Raw genomic sequence first — 19580 nt, 5'->3', positions numbered from 1 at the left:
GTCATTGCGATAAATCTAGGTAGGGTGCCACATCCAAATCTCGGCAAGTAACAGAAAACAACACAGCAAACACCAAAAATAATAATAAAAAAACAACACTGCAAAATGAACCTAAATGCATGATAAAATGTCTGCTTTCTTTAGACCTGCATCACTCTCAGTCTCTCTTGTTTCAGCCAATCTTTGCAGGGCTCCTGCAGCACTGTGCCTGGGGTTACTGTAATCACCCTAATACGCCTGAAAAGCGCGGAGTCGCTGCTTTCTTGAACCTTTGGAATTCTTTCAGTTCAGTAAACGGTTCAGGTGTTACGGGAGTTACAGATGAAAAAAGTGAGCTCAGCGAAGATGTGAGCACCCAGAAACCTGAAGTGAGGGGAGGGGACCTGTCTGTGCCCATAGGAGTTCTTTTGTTTTAAGGATGTTTGGCTTCAGGTTTTTTCTGAGCACCAGCGGGACAACGTCTGCCTCCGCTCTGTACGCTGTCTTATCTTTATGGGTGATGAATTAGTTGTGTAAAACGCTTTGAGTGCTCAGATAGAGTAGAAAAGCGCTATATATGAACCAGTCCATTTACTATTTGGTATTATAGCGTTGAACACTGAGCTGTAGTCTGTGAGGCAGTGTAACACAAGTAGTTAGGAAGGTGATAAGTAGACAGCATCAGCAGACTGGTCATGTTTCTTCTTGGTGTATTTTATTTTTCTGATATTCTGCCATTGTAAACCACTGGTTCCTCAAATCTTACTGGTTTTATACAGAATTTTACACACATCTGAACCTCATTAGTCTCTACCTGTCATGGTCCTGGGTCGGTGACCCAGCGCTTTGAGTTTATGATTATTATTTTCTAGTTTATTCTGATTTTGTATTAGTTCTTTGGGTTTGGTTGTCGTGTTTATTTTCCTTACCTGTGTCTCCCTCTGTGGTCTGTACGGGTCCCCGAGTTTTATGTTGTAAAACAGTCTGCGTGTTTCCTGTTTTACTTTGTAGGTCTGTGTCTCGTTATGCCCATTAGTTCCAGCTGTGTCCCCTCCTGTGTGCCATTTCCTGATTACCTGGTGTGTGTATTTATAGTTTGTGTCTGCCTGTGCTTCTCGTGGCGTTGTCTGTGTTTCTCTGTGTATCTGCCGTGTATTTAATGTTTTTCCGTGTTTCTCCGCGTCTCTCTGCTCCTCGCTCCATGTCCTCCTTTTGTATTAGCTTTTCGAGTTTAGGTTTATGTTCAGTTCTGCCCACACCTTGGTTATTGTGCATTGTAAATAAAACCCACTTGCACCTCCGCCACTGTCTGCTTTTGGATCCTCCTTCCTCACCTCCACACGACTGCCGCCCCAGCCGTGACACTACCATTAAGAAATCAGTAATTTGATTTTTTGAGTTTTCTTTGTGTTATTGTGGGATCTTTACCTTACAATATAAAGCACCTTGTGGTTGTTGTGATATGGTGCTAAATAAATACAATTTTATTGAATAAAATTAAATTGGAATTGAATCGCACTTTTTATAACTGTCCACATTTCTGTGGACTTACACAAGGGCCATGTATCATAAACCAAGACTGTGCGGATTGCTATAGTAACCAGGTGATTTACATTATGCAGCTGGGTTTTCTACATTGCAAAGGTCTGTCTGTTCTTACTGGGATATATTACCATGGTAGGTTTTTCTACAAACATATCACTCTTCCTGAACGATCCCTTGGTTCTCAGTGTGCAGGTAGGAGGGTCTAAAATGTTTCAGTAGTGTTTAAATCTGTCCATCCTTGATTATTCTTAGATGCAACTTTATTCCTTGACTGGACTGTTCCCTGTAAACTGCAAAAAATGTTCCCATTCTTCTAATAAGCATCAATATGTGATTCAGGACAGGACACCAATCTGTTGATTATTTGTGGACTTTGTGGAATTTCCTGTGATCTGAAGGTAACAGTTTGGGCTTTCTTCCTCGCAAAGTGGTGACACATCTGAATAACTTCTACTTATGTACAAATGTTTGAAATGATGACCTTGGGATGTGTAGTTGTTTAAAAATGGATCTAACTTGTGTAAATATAAATTCTCCTCAAATCTTCACTGAATTCCTCAGACTTTCCCATTGTTTTAAATACTGGTTCTTTTAAAAAAAAAAAAAATTTATGATGGCAAAAAGAAACTAGTTGTTGTTGTTCGTCATGATCACTAACGAAAATAGGCTTTGGCTTTGTTAAGTAAAAGACACATTAGAACTTCCAACAACGCTTACTACAAAATGTAAATGATTTCGGTTTTTAAAAGTCATTTAATATTGTTGTACAATCGTTCCACCACGCGCAACGAGCCGCTCAAAGAATTCAAAGAACCAAATTACCATGAAATCCATGTCACGGTGAGTGTATGTAATTTAACCATAACTGTGAGTCAATTCAGATAACGAAAGCATACCCCGAGTATGTGGTCAGTTTCAAAGTACACCACAAAAATAATATGTAGCTGTGTTCTAATCATTGTAAAGAACTAGACTACATGTTTAGAATAAAAACAGATCAAAGGAACAGGAGAAAAGAGACAAAAGACTCTCTCAGTTTATAAAGGCAACAATAATTCACACGTGATCATTTAAAAGCAAAAACATTCAGTCAGGTAGCCTCATTTCTTGTTTTTTCGAGCCTTGTCTCTTTCTGCTTTGAAAACTTTATTTCTCAATCACAGCAGCTCGTTCATTCAGAAGCAGTCAAACACGTATCGTATAGCTGATGTTTTTTGCTCAGCTAAGAACTCTGCCTCCGTGTGGACTGGAAAACTCAGCAGGAACTCAGATTCATTCCCAACCGCACATGCTAGTATCAATAAAGACGGATAAATCCAAAAGAGTTGGGGTACACTGAGCTCAGTTCATACTACAGAGAGGAGAGATTCATTTTTTGTGTCTGTTGGACACTAAGCAACACAGATGAGTAAAATGATGATGAGAGAGAATGAGAATAAAACTCAGACTGACATTTTTCTACACAGTTATATAATTACAAAATGCACTGTATTTCTACCCTGGGATTAAATTAAAACTTCCAGACACTGACAGCAGTTAGGCTATATAACACAGATTTCCCACATATTCATGAACCGGAAGGGCCATGATTTCTCTCTTTCATGTACTCAGCCTCCCAGTGAGCTCTGAGGTCTTGACAGGGCAGATGTTAGCACACCAGCAATGCTAAAATGTGTGAAAGTTAATCGTGTGCAGGACAGTGAAGCTGTAGTTAATGTCTTGGAGTATAGGAGCCTCTGACTGACCACCGAGTCACTCACCTACTCGCTTTTTTGGCAAACAACATCACAGTATGTCTGTGTTTTAGAGGTCAGACAGATTTTGAGCTCTGCTTTGTACTGGAATTGACTCCTTTAACATTTGTCAGTGTAGTTTTGCAGAAGGAAAATCCTTTCACACAGAAAAGTACTTCTGTGCCTTTTTTGGTACATCCCAATAATGGCCTCCTGTTAGTCCATAAACAAGAAAGGCTGATCTGTAAACCACATATTTTGCTCTGTCTTCCAGGATTGCTTTCTTTCTTTAGCAGTGAATCTCATAAGCAATGGGAGAGTCTATGAAGAGGCCTGTGTGGTTGAGAAACATTCCTTCTGCCTCTAATGTGATCACGGGCTCTGCCTCCCCTCCTTCCCCTGCCATTCTCCTCATGGTCCGTATGTCACCATCCTGCTGCTGCTGCTTGTCAGGGGCCAGAGTGGGGCTCATGGTCTGGCCAGGGCCCGAGGAGAGGGTGTGGCTGGAGGTATCGGATGGTGCTGAACAGCCCAGGTTAGTGGTGGACACAGCTGTTGGCGGAGCAGGAGGAAGCACAGGCTTGGCCCTGTTGAGGACATACATTTCATGGCCACGCTCATCACGATACTCCTCCAGTTGGGCGAAGGTAGTGGGGCCATCAGAGTAGTCATTCACATACAAGATGCTCTCCTCCTGTGAATTCAAATTCACCTTCATTAATATAACAATGTAAAAGACAAAAACCCACCTTACAATATACACCGCCTAGAGGTGACTTTAATTGAATTGAATTAAATTGAATTCAAACAGGCGTTACATGTAGGGACTGCAGCCTATCCCGTGCTCAGGTGACCACAGAGAGACAGACCATCATTCAGACCAACAGGTAATTTAGAGACAAGCATTTGGACTGTGGAAGGAGTCTTCACATAGAGAGCCCACACTGGCAAAAGAAGGTGGTGCAAATCCAAGACCCTCAGTGATAAATACTGCAGTGCTGCCCCCATTTAATTGATTTCATTTTCTTTCCTTTTATTGGATTTTTACTGAATTCCCAGTGCCCTGCAAAAGTCTTGAGTCACCCCTCTTTTTATATATTTTGCAAGAAAACTCAACACAAAGCTCTTCATCAGACTATCAGTGACTGATAGAGTTGCATTGTATTTTTCTATCCAGGTATCCTGGCACTGTGTTTCTGATTATTATCTGGCAGAAAAATAAAGTTGTTGCCAATCAGACTCTTTATGATGATATTGCTTGGTCAATCAAAATATAAAAAATACTTCTCTGTGCTCAAGATTTCATCAATTTTGACAAAATATCCAACATTAGTGGCTGAAATGCAGACCCAAACCTTGACAGAGCCTCCACTGTGTTTTACAAATGGCTGTACACTTCAAACTCCTGACCTCCTCGATATATATATTGATATCAATTTGAACCAACAATTTGGATTCATCACTCCATCAGATTTGTTGCCAATGATTCTTAGTTCAGGTCATGTGTAACACACCTCAGTCTTTCCTTCCTTAAAAATGGCTTCTTGACAACCACTAAGATTGTTTCTGATAAGGCTTTACAACAGAGGCTCTAGATACATTACTTAGGTCCTGTGTCAGGTCTTTGCTGGATCCCCTTTTTCTTGAAGACATAAACTTTTAGATATTGTTCATCTTCATCTTACAGATAGTTTCTTCAGTCTTTTTAAGGATAGACTGCAAACCACGCTGGGATATGCAAGATTTAGGCTAATAGCTATTTAGAAGTTGCTAGCACAAAAATACTAATTTATACCTGTCAAATTGAGTTATGTGTGGCATTACTTGGTAGATTCAACTAAAGAGTGACAAAAAATACATGTGTGTTTTTGCCACAGACTGCTGGTAAGGGGTCTAAATATACATGTTAGGTTCCCTGTATGTTTGAGTGATTCACAGGTCAGTGGTAAGTAGTTTTGACTAATAACATTATCTGAAAATGATCACATACAACAACTAGACTGAAAATAATCTGCCAATGGCCGAAGAAAAACTTTAAGCTACTTTCAGATGGATTGGAGAACTATTACTCAAGACCTCTTTAAAAAATTACAAGTCTTACTCCTCCATCCATCTATTTTCTTCCACTAGTCCTGGGCCAGGTCGTTGGGGGAGTAGCTTAAACAAGGATGCCCAGACCTCCCTCTCTCCAGCCAACCTCTCATGCTTATCTGGGAGAACACTGAGACAATCCCAGGCCACCCAAGAGATCTAATCTCCCTAGCATGTCCTGGGTTTGCTCCAGGGCTGCCTTCTGGTAGGACATGCCTAAAACACCTCATGCAGGAGGTGCCCAGGAGGCATGTCCGAATCACCTCATCTGGCTCCTTTCAATGTGAGTAGTAGCTGTAAACTGAGCCAGTCTCAGATAACTGAACTCCTCACTAAATCTCTAAGTGAGATAGCCACCCAGTGGGGAAAGCTCATTTCTGCCACTAGCCTCCATGATCTCATTCTTTCGGTCAATACCCAGAACTCATGATAGCAGGAGAGAGTAGGGACATAAATCAAGAGCTTTTCTTTAATGCTCAGCTGTCTTTACCACAATGGACCAGTCCAGCATCTGCATCACTGCAACTGTAGCCCCAACCCATCTGTTAATCTCTCACTTTCTTCTTTCCTCATTCACTAACAAGATCCCAAGATACTTAAACTTGGTTGGTGGCACTCTCACCTGGTGTTTGCTCTTTCTGTGGTACACTATCACTTCTTGTGTTTTGTGTAGCTAGCCCATTTAATTTAAACTCTTGGAAAACATATTTTTTCATAGTGTATAAGTGTATTTTTGTAGTGCAGATAATATCATCTGCTTTATCCAAAAGCAAACTCTGTTAAATCACCTGCTAATTATATTCAGAGTTTTAGTCATTGTGCCTGTAGGGATTTGCTAGCTTAGCTTAGCTCATAGCTAACTTGCTATAAGCATGGCATCTTCACCCGTCCATCTTGCACCTTCTTGCTCCATGTGCAAGATGTTTAGTTACTCCTTGGCCTCCTTTATTAATAATGGTTCTTGTAATAAATGTAGCCTGTTTTTAGCTCTGTAGGCCAGGATTCCTAAATTGGAGTTGGGACCATGAAGCAGACTTGCTATCTACATCTCTCTGCAGCCTGTCTCCTTCTGTCATCCCATAAAACTCCATCCCCTTAGAGACTCCAGTTGCTCCCAGACCACCAAAAACAAACCAGAATTATTTTATTTTTTTTTTTAGCAAAAATGATTTAAAAACATTTAAAAAATAATAATAAAAAAAATCACAAAGAAAGAACAATATAGCACCAAAGAGTAAAACTGTGGATTCTTAAACTTTAGTCCCTGTTAGTAAATGATTTAATAATTGATCAACACTGGAAATGGCATCTCACTAATTTAGAAGATCTTCATTTAGCCTGGAAAAAAGATTGTTGCTCTATTTAAAATAAAGCTCTCCATAAAGCTAGAAAGTCTTACTATTCATCCTTGTAGCCAGGCTGACAAAGAGTCAGAACTCTGTCGAGCCAAGCATTTCACCAGTCGTTACTTCACATTTCTTGAAAATAGAATTTGACTATTTAGAGAAAAATTATTCATAACCATCTGACTGATGTATCATTATGTACAGCTTCTTCCAATTCTATTGATAATTTAGCCTCTCTATCTATTAGCCTCTGATTTGATTTTTCTGAGTTAACTCCAATAATTACTTCCTCCAAATCATAAACATGTCCATTAGGCCCCTACATCTTACAAGAGTGTTTAAAGAAGTCCTTTGAGAAGTCTATTAATGCTTCAATTTAAAATATGATCTATCAATCCCTATTACTGGGCTATGTACCGAGCCATGTATCAGAAGCTTTTAAACTGGCAGTGATTAAGCCATTACTTAAAAAGCAATCATTTACTGTTTAGCTAATTATTTCAGGGGCACCACCAATGGCTGGCCAAAATTTGTAGGACCCCCAGTGGACCCCCAGGCATATGTTGGTAATAATTTTAATAAACATGAGTACAAGAGAAGACACTCTACAGTGAGTTGAAACATTAATGTGTTATTTATTCCTTCCAATTTTTGTCATTCGTTTTGTATTTGTATTTCGTATTCTATGCAGATGACACCCAACTTTATCCATGAAGCCAGATGCATCAATTAGCTAAACTGCAGGACTGTCTTCAAGACATAAATACCTGGATGACCTCCAATTTCCTGCTTCTAAATTCAGATGAAACTGGGGTTATTGAACTTGTAAAATTGTATTGTAAAAACTTAGAAATATGGTGTCTAACATATGCTTACCCTGGACAGAGGTGGCAGAAGCACAGGCATTCTCTACTGCAAATATCTATACTTCTACTTAAAAGCTACTTTTACTTTCGTACTTGAAGTACATTTTAAAGCCTGTACTTTTTCATTTTTATTTGAGTAAGGAAGTTTCTTCAGTACTTCAACTTTTCTCTAAATCTAACCTTTCTTCTTCTTCTCCTTTCCTGTCTGTCGTCCAACATCGAGTGAAGTTATCTGGCACTCTTTTCTCTCCTTTAGCTAGCAGACACAGTGCAACAAACTGCACACAGTTTGTGTGCTTGCTGATGTTTGTTGAGCTGATAGAAACATTGAACTTCAAATTACCTGTTACTTAAAAATATCCCTCTTTTCATACTTCCTCCTCTTGTGTAGAGGTAGCTAGATTCTAAAGTACCACAACCACAACTTACGGAAACCTGCACCCCTTCCGGCCCATTTTAACTCGGATTATAAACGCTATAGATGATACAGTTAAACCTAAAATAATGAGTTTGTTTTGAAAATGTAAGGAGTAGAAAGTACAGATATTTGTTTAAATCTGAGGGGAGTAAAAGTAAAAAAGTTATCAGAATACAGAGTAGTTGTACTTTACTCAAGTAAAGTATTGTGTGGAGGAGGTGTGGTCCCTGGCTCAGCTGTGAGCCAGTCTTTATAGAGTGATACTGGAAAATTCTAAGTAGAGTAACAAAGTATTTGTACTTCATTACTTCCCATCTTTTAATCTAAATGGGATTACACTGGCCTCCAGTAACTGTGTGAGGAATCTTTGAGTCATTTTTGACCAGGATATTACACAAATATGTAGGACTGATTTCTTCCATTTGTGCAATGTCTTTAAAATTAGAAACATCCTTTGTTGAGTGATGCTGAACTTGTTGATGCATTTATTATTTCTAGACTGGATTATTGTAATTCGTTATTAACAGGATGTCCTAAAAACTCCCCAAAAAGCCTTCAGTTAAAGGCTGCACTGAGGGTACTGAGAGTATATTTCGCTCATATTGGCTTTTCTTCATTGTCTCCATGTGAAATCCAGAATCAAAGTTAAAATCCTTTTCCATACAAGGTCTTGAACACATAAGGTCAAGCCCTACACTTTACTCTTAGACTCCTCGGTTACTTGTGGGATATTTAAAAGTAGGATTGTAACTGGTGACAAAGGGCAGCCCTGATGGAGTCCAGCATGCACCATGAACAAGTCGGACTTGCAATGTAAACCAAGCTACTGTAATAGCAATAGCAATAGGACAGACACACCGTGGTCCCAAAGCATACCCCAGAGGATACTCCGAGGGATGTGGAAAAGTTTCCTCCACAGTCCACAGAACACATGTAGACTGTTGAACAAACCTAAATACATAAAAGCACATCTACATCATCAGGTTGTGTGTATCTCTATTGTTATATGACTGCTGAAGATTTGTTTGATCACACATAACAAATTTTAAAGTTATAACAAGAACAGTTATTTTGAACCAGATACACTGATTGTAACATAAGCTCATAAAACATATCTTGACACATGTGGTCATAAGGTACCGTTTGTGCCAAATATTTGTTAACACGAACACTGTTTACATGGACAATACATTTGTCTGTATTTTCGACATTGCACTTTACTTCAGTTGTAACAAAACTCTTTCGACAAACAGATGGTCCATGTCAAATGCTCACCTGTCAAAACATTTGTGTGTGTCAATGCAGTTTTACTTCTGTCATCTTGTTGTGCTTCCTCTGATTTTGTTGTGTTAAACTGACACAGACAAATAATTGAAAATTAATTCATAAATTCCTATCTACTATGAGGATAAATGCCTTTATTCTACTTTTAAATATGCCAATCACATTTGTAGTATTGAACATATATGCACCTTTTCAGCCCCATCAGCCTCTTTGTCCCGTTGGTGATGTCGACTGTAGATCATGGCGACTAGCAGCAGAGCAGTCAAAGTCAGCAGTGAGATGCCCACAGCAATGGCAGTCTGAGTGGCAGCTCCCAGAGCACTGAAGGCCATGCTGCCCAGAGCATACAGGGGTTCCCGGCTTACATCTGAGCCCAAAGCAGGACCGTGGCTCCTCAGTCGAGGCCAGGCAGGTGAGTACGGTAGAGACACCTGGGACCATGAAGCCCAGATGGAGGAAGAAGATGAGGAGGATGTTGATGAGTTGATGGCAAGTTGAAAGGTGACTCTAGCCACACCTCCTGCGTTCCATGCTTCACATTCATAGAAGCCTGCATGAGCCACAGTTACATTACTGAGAAACAACATGCCACTGCCAGTGTCGGGGTCAAAGAGTTCGCCATTAGTCTTCTGGAGACTGACTCTGCCTTCCTGCGAGGGCTCCTCTGCTCCTCCCATTCCACCTCCACCTGCATCCAACTCCTGAACCAGGCCTCTTGGAGAAAGGACTACTTTACCCTGGGAAGCCTTCCTCCAGGTCACCTGCAAAAGGTATTGACATTTCTTTCTTCAGTGGTCTTACAAAGGATAAACCATTACAGTACAAAAAGAAAAACAGATACTACTGTTACAGTACTGTCAACCTGAACTGGAGTATGTAACTGATGATTCATTCAAGATGTTTTAAATAAATGAAAAAAGGAGGAAAATTGAAGTAACCACTTTAGCTGACCACACTGATTACATGCAGTGTATTTGGAACAGTCAAAGAAGACCAGTACAAACAAATTCACTCATTTGATAGGCAGGACTTATGGCAAATGGTGGGGAAAACAAAATAATTTAAAAGAATATTAAAACTTTAATTATCATTACCTGTGGCCGAGGATAACCAGTGGCATGGCACGACACCCTGAGGCTCTCTCCCAGATGCACTGCAAGCCTCTTGGGCTCCAGCTGCACCAAGGGAGGGATACAGACCAAGCTGTTGAGAGGAACCTCCACCAAGCTCAGATGGGACAGGCGTGGTGGCTCGGTGCAAACTAGTCGACGTTCTGCAGAGCTAAGCAGACGCTGACCCTCTTCATCAATCCAGGTCCTCAGCCAGTGCAACGCACAGTCACAGCGCCATGGATTATCTGCAGCATAGCACAAGACAGAAGCCACTTAATGTTCTGCCCTAAAGAGTCATGATGATTACCATATTACTAGGCTCTACATGAGTAGCTATCTGTAACTCAGTGAACATATGTTATTATGCATGAAACTGTATAAAAAACCCAACAAAAAAACCCAAAACACAACATGGGTTCCAATGTCATCAGTAAAGGAGCCTCACCTGTGATACGCAGGACCTGCAGGCTCACTAGAGGCCGCAGTGTTGCAGGGCCAATTGTGTGGAGGTTATTCCTGCTCAGGTCCAGCAGAGCCAGAGAAGTCAAACCAACTAAAGCCTGGTCGGCTAACGTCTCTATACTATTATGCTGTAAGTGGAGCTCCTGCAGACGCTGAGACATCAAGAGAATGATGTACATTATCTATGAAGCTTCATACAGGGCTCAGCAAAGCTGCTGTGTTGAACAGGAAAGTGAGACTGTACCGGTAGGCCACGGAAGGTGTAGTCCAGGAGCCGTGTGATGTCGTTTCGTGCCAGGTACAGAATGCGTAGATGTTCGAGTCCCTGAAACATGTCAGCGGTCACCAAATGGATGCGGTTTCCATTCAGTGCTAGCTCCAATAACTGACCGAGGCTCCGGAAAGAGCCAGGCTCCACGGCTGAGATGGTGTTGTTCTAGAGGAAGAGGGACATGAAAAGAAAACTAGAAAAATGTCTGCTTCTGGTTAATCTCCTGGAACTACCACTACTATGATGTCATTTGGTTTTATGAAAATTTATGTTTTATTGTAAAACGTACCTATTTTGATTGTAAGCCCAACAAGGGACTATTGTTGAAAATTAGCAATAGCTATAAACTTATGTGCGTTACATCAGTTTCATGTTTTGTCCCTGTCTGTCCCTTTTAAATAAATAAATAAATTCAAATTCAAAATACTTCTGATGATGTCTTTGAAACACATTTTCTGTCTTCTCTGTTGTGATCCTTTTATTTTGGAGCAGTCTAACATTTGACAGTGTTTTCGGCACAAGGAGGAGAGTGACTCAATTCACAATTTCACTGTTTCAAAAAATACGTACAATAGATTCATAAGAGGTAACGCCACTGATTTTCTTAATGTCTGTTTGCTGGAGTAAGGAAAGTGTTACTATACATGTTCTCAGATGATGACCACAGAGTTGAAAATTAAACATTTCTGGCGGTGTGGAGTCAGAAAGAGGTAAGTTCATTAGATGTCTACAACTACTTATCTCTGCTGCAGGCTAGCAGCTCATGGTGACAGTAGTGCCCTCTAATATAATATACCTCAAACTCTGAAGTGGTTGCAGGTGCACTGCTGGGTTTTAAAAACAATGAAAACTGTAATGTAATTTGAGTATAAATAGAAGGCCATGTATTTGGTAGACATCTGCTTTTGGAGCCAATTTTGGCCTATATGGGTTTTTGCCATGACTGGCAATGTATTTTGAAAAGTCTAGTTTTTATTTTTATTTCAGTTAACCAAAATTTCAACCCACTTTAATTTAGTTTTAGTTAACAATAACAACCTTTTGCTGCAGCCTTACAAGACATCCACCATGCTGTATTCTTAAACCTGTTCAGTGAAATCCTTCCTCTGTTGCATTAAAACATTTTGGAGGGTAATACTTCGCTATAATTTGATACTACTGAGTGAAGTAAGCACAGCGTATACCATTGCTAGAATGTATACAAATCCATACTTAGTATAAACTGTGATGTAGTCAACAGATTAAAACTGAAGGCTAAAGAGTCTTAGTGTAAGTGTTTAAGAGTGTATATGCATTTATTACCTGCAGGTACAAATAGTGCAGGTGCTTCAGCATGGTGAGGTCCTGTCGACGGATCTGACCAATCACATTGTCCTGGAGAAAGATGGTCTGGATGGAGAGATGAGCAGGGACAAAAGAGGAGTTTTAGTCACTATTGTCTTAAAACATTTGATACATTGTGATTAATGCTCTGATCCTAAGTATGATCAATCTATCTCTATTAATAGGCTCAAACCTTTATGTTATCTCAAAATTTCTTCAAAGAGTAGCTGTAAAGTAGCTAATTGGGCATGTGCAGAGAGATTGTTTATTTGAAGAGCTCCATCTATTTAACAGTCTGCAGTTTGTTCATGTACATGTGGAGTCTTTTCCCTGCACTTAGATTACGGAGTTCCACAGGGTTCAGTGCTAGGACCAATTTTATTTACATTATACATGCCTCAGGCAGTATTATTAGAAAGCACAGTATACATTTTCATTGCTAGATGAAAATGTATACATGCAGATGACACACAGCTTTATCTATCCATGAAACGGAGTGACACCCACCAGGTAAACTGCAGGAATGTCTTAAAGACAAAGGCCTGCATGACATCTAATTTTCTGCTTCTCAATTCAGCTAAAGCGGAGGATATTGTACTTATTCCTAACAATCTTAGAAACACTGTGTGTATCCATATTCTCACACTGGATAGCATTACTTTGTCCTCCAGTAACACTGTGCGGAATCTTGGAGACCTTTAATGCTCACATTAAACAAATATATAGGACTACTTTCTTGCATTTGAATTAAATTGAATCTTCTTAGGACATCGATCCTACCTGTATGGTTAAAGGGATGTATTTGGGGATGTCCCTTAGTCCTGTGGAGCCACACTCCACAGTGAGGCTGTAGCAGCGACAGCCCACAGGGCAGGAAGGAGAGGCTCGTAGAGGAGTGGAGTGTAGAGACAGGAGGAGCGTGGAGAGAAGAAGCACCAAAAACACAGCCATCACGTCAAGAGACACAACTGAGAAAGATGAGAACACAGAATGGGTCATGATCAGCATTCTTCTGACTTGTTTTGAGGCCGAACAAAAATATGTAAAATGGTCAGTGAGGAGGAGGTCCCTCCTACACAAATTAGCCTGAAAATAATACTGTAACAACAAACAATTTTTCAAATCAGCTTGAGCCATACAATCCAATGGATACATCCTAGGATTCTGTCAAAGGTCTCATTGGCATATTGTTTTAGTGACATTTCAGACTCCGAACAATTCCTATTTATTAAAACTGAACAAGAACAAAGCCAAAATGCAAAAGCAGCATGTAGTATCCCATTTGTATCCCATTTGATTTAGTGGTTTGTGGAACCACATTTTGTCAATTTTGGCTCACTGTTCTTTATAATGTTGCTCAGAAACTTCCTGCCACTGCATTACAATCATGTTGATGTTTCTTTTCAGCACTGTAGCCAGGCTGACAGGCTAACTCAGCTGTCTTAACTAATTATAGGCCAATCACCAACCTTTTTATCTAAAAAATCCTTGAAAGAGTAGTTGTAGAACAGCTAACTGATCATCTGTAGAGGAATTGTTTATTTTAAGATTTTCAGTCAGGTTTCAGAGCTCATCACAGTACAGCAACTGGCCTCTGACAGTGGACTCATCTCTGTGCTTGTCCTGCTAGACCTCAGTGCAGTGTTTGATACCATTGACCATAATATTTTATAACAGCGATTAGAGCATGCTGTAGATATTAAATGGAGTGGAGTACCTTTAAGTCATTATGGAGAATCCACTTTATTCATGCAGATGTAGAGTCCTCTTAACACACTAAGGTTAATTATGGAGTTCCACAGGGTTCAGTACTAGGACAAATTTTGTTTACATTATGCATACTTCCCTTAGTCAGTATCATTAGAAGGCATACATTTTCACTGCTATACAGATGGCACCCAACTTTATCTATCCATGAAGCCAGATAACACACACCAATTAATTAAATTACAGAAATGTCTTAAAGACATAAAGACCTGGATTACCTCTAAATGCTTCTAAATTCAGACAAAAGGGAGGTTTTTGTACTTGGCCCTGAAATTTTTAGAAATATGGTATCTAATCAGATGCTTACTCTGGATGGCATTACCTTGGCCTCCAGCAACAGTGTGAGGAATCTTGGAGTCATTTTTGACCAGGATATATCCTTCAATGTGCATATCAAACAAATGATTTCTTCCATTTGTGCAATATCTCAGCCTTCAGTTGATCCAAAATGCTGCAGGAAGAGTACTGACAGAGAGCGAGGGCATATTTCTGCTATACTGGCTTGTCTTCATTGGCTCCCTGTTAAATCCAGAATTGAATTCAAAATCCTGCTCCTCACATACAAGGTCCTACCTTAGTTATGCTGCAAAAGAAATAGACTGCTGGAGATCCCCATGATACACTGAGTGTTTCTTCTTCAGTCACCTTTTTACTCAATATGTAGTTGTACACAACTCTGTATTTAATCATGAATTCTTATTAACTAATAACTGTGGCTCCCTTCCACAGCATGTCTTCTCCTGTCTTCCTCGCAGCAGATGGCTGTCCCTCCCTGAGCCTGGTTCTTCTGCAAGTTTCTTCCTGTTAAAAGAGTTAAAAAAGTTTTGCTTTTTTCCTGCTTTCTCATAGGCGATCATGATTGTTGGGGTTTTCTCTGTTTTCTTTGTATTACTGTAGGGCATTTATGTTACATATACAGTGCCTTCAGGCAACTGTTGTTGTGATTTGGTGCTATATAAAATAAATAAAACTGAATTGATTCTTCTAAAATCTGACAGTCAGGATTCAGAAATGATTACAATAAGAAACAGCACTAGAGAAAATTCAGAATGATCCTATGACCTCTCTGACAATGAACTGATCTTTTCGTTTGTCCTGCTAGACTTCACTGCAGAATTAGATACTATTGACCACAATATTTTACTACATAGAGTAGAACAAGCGACAGGTATTAAAGGTACTGTGCTGCAGGGGTTTGAATATCTTTTGTATCTAATAAACTCCAGTTTATTCATGTAAATAGGAAAGTGTTCTTGACAAGCTAAGGTTAATTATGAACTTCCTCTGGGTGTTGTGCTGAGTCCAGTTGTATTTACATTATTTATAAACACTTCTCCTAGGCAGGAACATTAGGAAGCATTCCCTTGGCATCCAGTACTGTGAACAATCTCTGAGTCATATTTGACCAGGATATGTCCTTCAATATGCATATTAAACTTTGGACCAGTGGATAGTCTACTATCCACTATAGACTATTACTTATAAATATAAATATCTTATATATTTATATAAATATCTTATTTGAATGATTACCTCCATATCGATGAGAGAAAGCGAGAAAGACAGAGACTGAGCTCCATTCACTCAATAATGAAGAAACTGACCTCACAGCTCACTGTTTATTCAGTGGGCTTGTTTCAGGCATTATGCAAATGTACTGTTTATAAAGTTGGGGAAACCTGCAGTCAGCTGAGACTGAAGAAGTCACTTGGATGAGTGACAAAATGTTTCTCCCATTGAAAACGCTACGTCCAGATGAATCAACTTTTTGGCATAAGGAATATATTTATACTGTAAAAATGTAACTGCAATAAGTAACTGCAATAAGTTTGTTAATTAACCAATTCGCACTACAACCTGGTTTGCCTCTTACCTGTAATTATTTTTATTTTAGTTAATAACTGTACAGTACTCTCTGTTTATAGTAACCATTGTCCTTAATGTAAATATGTAAGAAAAATTGTGTATGTTTCTGTTCCGTGTCCTGTGTACTGTTTGTAGTATATTTGTCTTTTTGGCTGCTGTTACAACCAAATTTCCCCTTGTGGGACAATTAAAGGATTATTCTATTCTATTCTATTCTATTCTAAAATAAAAGCTAGAAAAACACATCCATGAATTACAAACAATCTATTTCTTAAAAATTATTCTTTTCTTTTTTCTTTTGCTTTTATACATTGCAAATAAAGTTAAGGAAAGTTTCTTCATGGTTCAACGGTTGCTCATCAGAGGATGATTTAAAAATGTACTGCCAACAATTTCTTTTTCATGGGTAGTTGCAGCGTCTATCTTTTAATACATATGCCTTTCAAGAGTCTTACTGAGATGATGCAAGAAATTCTCTGCATCTAATCTCCATTGTGGAGATATTTGCCATGTAGCCTCTCTGCCTTGCTTCCACTACTAGTTCACTACGCCGTAGTTTCTTCAACCCATTGGCTTCCTTTATGACATCTTCCCAGGGCACTGCGAACTTAATAAAGCAGGCAGCACAGTGTGAGGTCAACACACTACCACACAGTACAATGTCTGATCTTAAGTTAGCAATGGCAATTTCAATGGGTACTTGAAGTTGCCACTTGCTTTAATCCGGGAGTCCAGAACTGCAGCTTTGTTGCTTCTTTGTCAGAATACTCCCCCCTTATCATTTCAGTTGTATCAGTTAATATGATGTATTTCACACCGTCAGAGAGTTTTGTATGTTGATCTGATGATACAGCCAAACATTCTCTCTTTCATAACTCTTCTGAGGTGGTACTCCCTTTTCCCCACACCTAACCATTTCATCCACTACCTATGTTTCACCTGGGATACTGCCCAAGCACATCTTGATGTTTCCTCTTGTTAGTGGATTTCAGCCATGACTTTTTCTATACAGTCTGATGCAGATGCTTTCCCAAAGTGTTGTCGCATGCTTCTAAATCAGGGGTGGGGAACTCCAGGCCTCAAGGGCCGGTGTCCTGCAGGTTTTAGATGTGTCCTTGATCCCAAGCAGCTGATTCAAATGGCTAAATTACCTGCTCAACATGTCTTGAAGTTCTCCAGATATCTGGTAATGAACTAATCATTTTATTCAGGTGTATTGACCCAGGATGATATCTAAAACCTGCAGGACACCGGCCCTTGAAGCCTGGAGTTCCCCCACCTCTGTTCTAAGTCCTACGCCCAGGTGTATTCCCAAGAATGTCACTATGGAGAAAAGCAGATTTTGCTTCTTGATTTGCAATCCCAGCATTCCAAATTCACCCTGTTTATAGATAAATGGTAAATGGCCTGTATTTGTATAGCGCTTTACTTAGTCCCTAAGGACTCCAAAGCGCTTTACACATTCAGTCATCCACCCATTCACACACACATTCACACAAATGGCAGCAACTCTGATTGTTGTATTTGTAGATTCTAATAATTGTTTCATTTTAGTGCACTTAAAGGCCTACCTCTATCATGCTTGATGGAGAAAAGGTGCTTCCTGGCCAAACAACTCGATACTCCTCAAACATCTAGGGAGCCTCAACCTTTTCCTCTCAAAGAAACATATTACTCTTCTCTGTCTCCTTATGGGTGCTGGATTAGGTGTTGGCTCAAACTAATTCTTGTCATTGTATACTTTTGTCAAAATGGGCGTCTAGTTCTTGCCTTGTCTTCAGGTATTCCCTTTTTTGCTATGGTGAAAAGTGATTTTAGAAACTTAAAGGGATCCATAAAAATGTGATCGTACCCTCTCTTGTTTTTTTGTGCCTTTCACAAATTATCCACTTGTCTCAGGGCTTACAGCTGGTGTTTGATGTTTTCCTGGAGCTGGTTTAATCCAGAGTATTTTATAGTTGTGAATAATTTTTCTACTGTAAAAATATAGTCTTCAAATTGTTTGGAAATGGCACGTCCCAGGCTATTGAACAACAACAACTGTTTCTGTGAGACCATTTCCGATGTCTTTCCTGCTTGGCATTGTCTTATCACAACTGAATACCCAAGAACAATAAAGTGGAAAAACCTATTTTCTGACAGTGAAGGTCATAATTCCTGATGATCAAAAAGATCTGATTAGCAGCACCTGGCTGCTACCTACCCTCTCAATTCTTATGAAATAAAAAACAGCGAGGGCCTACTTCCTAAACTGCTTTTGCATTCTGTCTTACTTTTTGTTAAATAAATCTAACACTATGACATGCTTTTGTAGTTTATCTGAGGTTATGTTTACTGCATTTTGAGACCTGCAAAGGACCAGATTTTTCTAAAGCCTTAGAATTAAAGGTGAGTGTAATTTATTTTAAATCATGACTGTAAATGTAGTTTTATTCTGAGTAACATCTCAATAAATGTGATCTTTTCCATATTCACATCAGTTGGTGAATCTCTGTCACCATAGAAACAGCTCATGCCAAGAGGATTTGACTTGCATAAAAGGATCTACCATCAAGGCCACTTCACTCTGCTGCTGGTGCTCGGCTGTAAACGTCCTCTACTGTGTAACTACAGGGCTGCTGCAGCATGAACTGGGTTTCTCTGTATGTAAGATATGAAACACATAAAATATTTCCATTGACCGACAGCAATGAAACCAGAAAAGCTGTCTTTAAGGGCAGCTAAACATGCACTCGGGCAGTCATATGCTGTGCTAAAGGCCACCTTAACACAGAAGCTACACAATAACAGTAACCAGTATCTGATGGCAGCGCTGTGCATGCCAAAGGGTGATTAAATGGACTCTGCGAAGACAAACGCATATAAGATAAGAAGCACCATGATGGATGCGTGTGGAAGAATAAATACCTCGTTGGGGAAGGACGTGGGAGACCCAGATAAGGACGTCCGACCTGCACGACGTCTTCTTATTCCTTCTTAGCAGACGGTTCTAATAATTTGCCTCAAATAAATGAAAGTAGAAGAGGGGAGGAAAATATCGACAGTTTGCAGAGGACCGCGGGCCGTCGCACACACGCTTATGATGTCAACAAATGACGGGAGACAGCAGCGAAATATCAGGGAACGCTTGATAGTGTAGCACTAAGTGCAAATCTGTTCAGATCATGTCTTTGTTGAATCCCATCATCCAGCTGTTCATTCATTCGTCACTCCCAGTGAACCCTCCCATCCATTTACCCCACGCTGCTGCTCCTCAGGACGATCGTCGAGTCAGCAGTGCTCCGCAAGAAGCACAAAAGCGTCTCCTGCACACATTAATCACAGCAAAGTCTTCGTGATAAATGTTGTGCATCAAACTCATCTGTGTAAGAATCTGTGGTCGTTCGTCTTCAGATTGCCACCTCACGCTAACGTAGCGCGTAAAATCTGCATTCCGTGGAAACCGTGGACATTTTCATTACGCTCGCCGTCACAGTGCCAACAAAATATTCTCAGGTGTCAGGAACGGAACAGAAAT

General features: G+C 39.9%; 1 protein-coding gene across 3 annotated transcripts; it reads right to left on the bottom strand.

The window, feature by feature from the left end:
- Positions 1–2264: 2264 nt before the first annotated feature.
- Positions 2265–19530, bottom strand: LOC102791631 (leucine-rich repeat-containing protein 24-like). 3 transcript variants are annotated; one of them, XM_035913310.2, is made up of 9 exons: positions 18971–19530; positions 18612–18703; positions 13211–13398; positions 12410–12496; positions 11081–11272; positions 10820–10988; positions 10357–10619; positions 9451–10023; positions 2265–3951 (listed from the first exon to the last, which is right to left on the bottom strand). In XM_035913310.2, exons 3-9 carry the CDS (start codon positions 13379–13381, stop codon positions 3547–3549), a joined length of 1860 nt encoding a protein of 619 aa, XP_035769203.1. In that variant the 5' UTR covers positions 13382–13398; positions 18612–18703; positions 18971–19530; the 3' UTR covers positions 2265–3546. The 3 variants fall into 3 exon arrangements, with proteins under 3 accessions (XP_035769203.1, XP_006803644.1, XP_035769202.1); XM_006803581.3 differs by lacking the exon at positions 18612–18703; XM_035913309.2 differs by lacking the exons at positions 18612–18703; positions 18971–19530 and having other exon boundaries at positions 13211–13639.
- Positions 19531–19580: the final 50 nt, after the last annotated feature.

The sequence above is a fragment of the Neolamprologus brichardi genome, chromosome 17 (assembly GCF_056152115.1).
Source record: "Neolamprologus brichardi isolate AB-2024 chromosome 17, ASM5615211v1, whole genome shotgun sequence".
Classification (NCBI taxonomy): Eukaryota; Metazoa; Chordata; class Actinopteri; order Cichliformes; family Cichlidae; genus Neolamprologus; species Neolamprologus brichardi.
The sequence above is the reverse complement of the archived record's forward strand: the minus strand, read 5'-3'. Positions and strand labels throughout refer to the sequence as shown.

Excerpts from the sequence above, each read along its gene's own strand:
- LOC102791631 (XM_035913309.2), bottom strand. The coding sequence starts at position 13,585 with ATGTATCCATTGGATTGTATGGCTCAAGCTGATTTGAAAAATTGTTTG. Across the intron at positions 11,273-12,409 it reads TGCACTATTTGTACCTGCAG|AACAACACCATCTCAGCCGT; the intron begins GTAATAAATGCA and ends CTCTTCCTCTAG. Across the intron at positions 3,952-9,450 it reads AGGCTGATGGGGCTGAAAAG|GAGGAGAGCATCTTGTATGT; the intron begins GTGCATATATGT and ends TTGAATTCACAG.